At 37.8% G+C, this 5,807-nt stretch overlaps 1 protein-coding gene across 1 annotated transcript; it reads left to right on the top strand.

The window, feature by feature from the left end:
• Positions 1 to 2,809: 2,809 nt before the first annotated feature.
• On the top strand, positions 2,810 to 5,304 carry LOC111195843 (uncharacterized). Its single transcript, XM_049484548.1, has 3 exons — positions 2,810 to 3,542; positions 3,674 to 3,778; positions 3,969 to 5,304. Exons 1-3 carry the CDS (start codon positions 3,245 to 3,247, stop codon positions 4,520 to 4,522), a joined length of 957 nt encoding a protein of 318 aa, XP_049340505.1. The 5' UTR covers positions 2,810 to 3,244; the 3' UTR covers positions 4,523 to 5,304.
• Positions 5,305 to 5,807: the final 503 nt, after the last annotated feature.

Genomic DNA, 5,807 nt, shown 5'->3' with positions numbered 1-5,807 from the left:
GATATTCACCTTGCGCACAGAACCCCTGCTAAGAGGATAACAGCACAACTTCAACTCTAGAATTTCCCATGATGCTATCCCAGAGTCTTTAACTTTTCTTTTGACACTACACACCAGAACTTTTACCAGAACCCTATCAGCATTGCACAAGCTTAATTGTCAAGTTTTTTTTTTAAATCACTCTCCAAATTGATCCCTAATGTATGCCACCTGCTGATTAGCTACTGCCAATAACAATGGTCATTTACTGTCATTTTCCAATGGCTGAATGAAAGTTGCTAATAACTGCTGCCTCTAATAATTGCCACCTGCCACTTAGACTAACGTGTTCAAAAGTGTTTGTAAATTAATCAGAAAAAAAGGTCACTGCACAGTGAGCACAACTTTAACCCTAGAATTTCTATTGATGTTGGCCTGTTATTTTTTACTTTTCTTTTAATGTTATATAAAAGAATCTTTATGAGAACCTTATTAACATTTTATCAATAACATAGTTTCCAAAGGGAAACGGGGGCTATATAAGGCATGTACCTTGTCTAACTGGCTTCTTTATGGTTAGTACTCAAAAATAAACATAAAAATCCTGAAAATATTAAAGAACTACCCAAACACATGTCTCAGAAAATAAACTAAGACAGCAAAAGTCTTCAGAACAAAAAGGAAGCTAAAAATCCTTACTATTTAAACAAATAAAAACCTAAAGCACCCTAAAGCATTATGGGAGCAGTCGTATGTCACAGTATTAGCACGTCACTGTGTTGGTCAGTGATTGTGCTTTGTGGACACCCATTAAAAGACTAGAAAAAAAAAAAAAAAAAAAAACACTCAATCCGCAGAGGCTACAGCACCAAGCTGAAAAGGTTTAATTTTCAATTCTATTCAAACTGGTGCAAAATTAATTGTCAAATCACTCTCCAAATTAATCTCTAACGTATGCCACCTGATGATTAGCTTCTGCCAATAACAATTGTCATTTACTGACTGTTTATAAATTAATCAGAAAAAATTACCCCACAGTGAACACAACTTGAATCGTACAATTTCCCTTGAAGTTAACCTGTAACTTTTGACTTTTGTTTTGACATTAGACATCAGACCCTTTACCAGAACCCTATCAGCATTTCACCAATATCATACTAGCTGATGGGAAATGGGGGCTAATTGTCTAATTGGCTTCTTTATGGTTAGTATTCAAAAATAATAAAAAAAACTCCTAAAAAAATATTAAAGATCTACCCAAACACATGTCTCAGAACATAAACTAAGACAGCAAAATTCTTCAGAACAAAAAGGAAGCTAAAAATCCTTACTATTTAAACGAATAAAAACCTAAGGCATCGCAAAGCATTAAGGGAGCAGTCGTATGTCACTGTATTAGCACGTCACTGTGTTGGTCAGTGATTGTGCTTCGTGGACACCCATTAAGACACCAGAAAAAAAAAAAACAATCAATTCGCAGAGGCTACAGCACCAAACTGAAAAGGTTTAATCTTCAATCCTAATTGAAACTGGCGCAAAATTAATTGTCAAATAAAAAATAAAAAAAATCACTCTCCAAATTAATCTCTAACGTATGCCACCTGCTGATTAGCTACTGTCTATAACAATGGTCATTTACTGACTGTCATTTTCCAATGGCTGAACAAAAGTTGCTAAAAACTGCTGCCTCTAATAATTGCCACCTGCCACTTAGCCTAAGGTGTTTAAAAGTGTTTGTAAATTAATCAGAAAAAAAGCTCACTGCAGAGTAAGAACAACTTTAATCCTAGTATTTTGCTAGTATTTTATTTTGACATTAAACAACAGAATCTTTACAACAACCATATCAATATTTTACAAATAATGTACAAGTTTAAAGGAAACGGTGGCTATATAAGGCACGTATCTGGTCTAACTGGCTTCTTCATGGTTAGTACTCAAAAATGGTAGAAACTCCTGAAAATATGAAGAACGATCCAAATACGTGTCTCAGAACATAATCTAAGACAGCAAAAGTCTGCAGAATGAAAATGAAGCTAAAAGTCCTTACTTTTTAAACAAATAAAAACCTAAGGCACCGCAAAGCATTATGGAAGCAGTCCTATGTCATAGTATTAGCAGGTCACTGTGTTTGTCAGTGATTGTGCTTTGTGGACACCCATTAAGACACCAGAAAAACAAAAAACAAAAAAACAATCAATCCGCACAGGCTACAGTACCAAGCTGAAAAGGTTTAGTCTTCAATCGTAGTTCACACTGGAGCAATTTTTCTCATAGGGAAAAAACGCTTAGACACGGAAGCCGTACGAGGACTACAGAATGACGCACGACTTCAGTGGTCTATGGACAATAGGAAACTGTGCTCCACTTCAGTCTTCCTGGAGATGTGCTCAGTAGAAGTGATGGCTCACATACAGCTTTACCGTAGGTTCTGTCCTTAGCTAACTAATTCTAAAACACACATAACATAGCTAACTTAGCTAACTAATTCTAATAAACACATATAACCTAGCTAACTTAGCTAACTAACGCTAACTACACACATATAACTAGCTAACGCTAACTAACACACATATAACCTAGCTAACTTAGCTAACTAATGCTAACTACACACATGTAAACTAGCTTACACTAACTAACACACATATAACCTAGCTAACTTAGCTAACTGATTCTAAAACACACATACAACCTAGCTAACAAATTCTAAAACACACATATAACCTAGCTAACTAATTCTAAAACACACATATAACCTAGCTAACTTAGCTAACTAATGCTAACTACACACATGTAAACTAGCTTACACTAACTAACACACATATAACCTAGCTAACTTAGCTAACTGATTCTAAAACACACATACAACCTAGCTAACAAATTCTAAAACACACATATAACCTAGCTAACTAATTCTAAAACACACATATAACCTAGCTAATGCTAACACACATAAAGCCTAGCTAACTTAGCTAACTAATACTAAAACAAACATATAACCTAGGTTACTTAGCTAGCAAACTCTAACTACACACATATAAGCTAGCTAATGCAAACTAACACACATATAACCTAGCTAACTTCACTAGCTAACTAACACAGACATATAATCTAACCAACTTAGCTAACATGACCTAAAACACATCCTAAAGCTGTTTAACAACACACAAAGTGTCCTCTAGCTAGCTTGCTAGGCTGGTGGTCACTATGGTTAATGCAGAAGAGATTCCACTGACATCACAGTTGTGACATCACACACCTGAGCATGTATAAGCAAGAGTTCTGTCAGTTCTGGTTTCAGGCTAGAGCTGGGAGCCACAGTATCAGGACTTCGGAGGGAATCTTGCAGTTACTGAGGACGAGCAGCTTTAGCAATATGTCTTTCCTGAACTTGGTAAAGACGGTGGTTCAGCGGCCAGTGAAGATTAACCGGCAGAGCTGGGAGAACTTCCAGCACGGGAAGAACAACCGCCCCAGCAGGAGCCAAAAACGTCCACACGTGTTAATGGACGGACATGGGGACGCTCCTGCACTGAAACAGGCCAGGCATCAGCTGGAGAGAGGTGCGTTATGGGACAGATTTCAGTTTGGTTAGCATGTTTAATAGCTCTTAAACTAAATCAAATGTTCTCACATCAGTTGTAAATGTTGATTTTGTTTCTAACCTGTTTCTAATGTCACTGATATGCTGCAGATACTGTCGTTAGCACCAGCAGAACTTCTGGTAAGAGGAAGCTGGCGGAGACAGCAGAGGATGAAGCTCCAGTAATGAAAAAGGCTCAAATCCAGCTGGAGAGAGGTGCGTTATGGGGCAGAATTCAGGAATGTGGTTTGATGAAGCATGAATTGTTGTGTACACATATATATATATATATATATATATATATATATATATATATATATATATATATATATATATATATATATATATATGCTGTAATTGTAATAAAATTATTTCATTTTCTCTTTTTATTGTTTTCTTCCTACAGCTCCTCCCACGGTATGGATCATAGGGGACAGCTATATTCGCCGTGGGGAGGAGATAGCGAGGAGCTCACTGGGAGGTGACCTGGGCGTGCAGGCCGAGATCAGCTGGTTCGGCTGGGGAGGACTGAGGTGGCGAGGTCTCGTCCCGTTCTTCAACAAATCTCTTGAAGGAAGAGCGGCTCCGGACGTGCTGATCATCCACTGTGGCGGGAACGACATTGGAGGGATGAACGCCGGTCAACTCAGCGCAGAGATGAAGGCGGATCTGCATGATCTCCACCGTCGTTTTCCACACATGAAGATCATGCTGTCGGATATCACCCCACGACGTCAGTGGAGGTCCACCACTCATCCTAAGAGGATTGACGAAGCCCGGAAATGGCTAAACAGCGAGATGGCCGATTTCATCTTGGGAGTGGAGGGCGGTGTTATTCATCACCCAGATATCATGTTCCACAACCCTCGACTCTTCCTCAGAGACCGGGTTCACCTGTCTCCCTTGGGCAATGAGCTGTTTTTAAATGACATTGCAGAATCCCTGAAAACCTTCATATAATAAATGTGATTCTGCTGAAATCATCTGGATTCATCTGGATTAATTCAACACTGAGAAACACCAAGAGACTGTGGACTTTACAGTGCAGTGAAATCAACAACTCAGTATTAGATGCTAATAAATGTTTTATTTTCTATAACATTCAAAATCTGTAAACTTAAAAATAGTCTATTTTTTCAGTAACTTTTTTTTTGTTTGTTTTTGTACTAGAGATTGGGTAGATAACACAGTTCACAGTAGACTTCATCAGCCTAAACATTTCAAAGAATTAATTAAAAACAATTCCCAATTCCTTAATTAAACTTATAAGTAAGCTTAAAAAAAAAACTATATTTGCAATATTCATCGCAAGTTTACCTAACTAATTTCATTAGCGCCACCATGAAGAGTAAAGATTCAGTAGATTCAGGGAGTTTAGAGCGTCTACGTTTCAATAAATATAACTAAAGCCCTATCCGGATGGGATTAGTTTCTCAGGGGGTCCTGGGGTAATTTTCTCTTTTATGGGGGGTCATCTGTTATTTTATTCCCGTCCGGAACGACCATGTATGTGTTTTTCTCAGACGTCCTCTAAGAAAATTACAGGCTGAATTACCTCCGTGGATCTCCGGTAATTTTAGTCCCGTTTGGACGCACATCTCTGAGTTTCGTCACCTTGCACATCGTAGCACATTGTAATTGCATTTTGAAGAGGAACTAATCCCATCCAGATAGGGCTTAAGTTATTTCCAGATATGATACTAGGTAGGATTACATATGAAGGTGACTCAAATATGATTTAAACAAATGGATTTGGCATGTTCACACAGCAATAAAAAAAATCAGATCTAAGCCATATTGAGCAAAAAAATATGAGTCACTTTAGCCTGGTAATGTGAACAGAGCCTATGAGGGAAAATACAATACCATGTACCACTAACACTCGCTCCCTCTAGTGGAAAAACCTGAACGCCATTACCCTGGTCAAAGTACACTTGTTGACAAAAATAAAACCAGGCAACCAGGCATGCTAAAAAAAAAAAGCGCTCTGAACAAGACATTTCCGGGAAAAAAAAAAAAAAAAAAAAACCTTACTGCGTGTGGATGAGCATTCTCCTGCTGAGAAAAGCTATTTGAATACCGTTCCATGAGTAACAGAACATATCTTTCAGCAAGAAGCACACTAGTTATCTTTTGAGAGCCCTCTTGTCTTCAGTGTCTAATCTAACCACACCAGAAATTATTTATATAGATGTTTAGGACAAAGCTGCATGCTTAGATTTGTTGTATTTTTTATGTAGTGTAA

Source organism: Astyanax mexicanus, chromosome 10 (genome assembly GCF_023375975.1).
Source record: "Astyanax mexicanus isolate ESR-SI-001 chromosome 10, AstMex3_surface, whole genome shotgun sequence".
NCBI lineage: Eukaryota > Metazoa > Chordata > Actinopteri > Characiformes > Acestrorhamphidae > Astyanax > Astyanax mexicanus.
The sequence above is the reverse complement of the archived record's forward strand: the minus strand, read 5'-3'. Positions and strand labels throughout refer to the sequence as shown.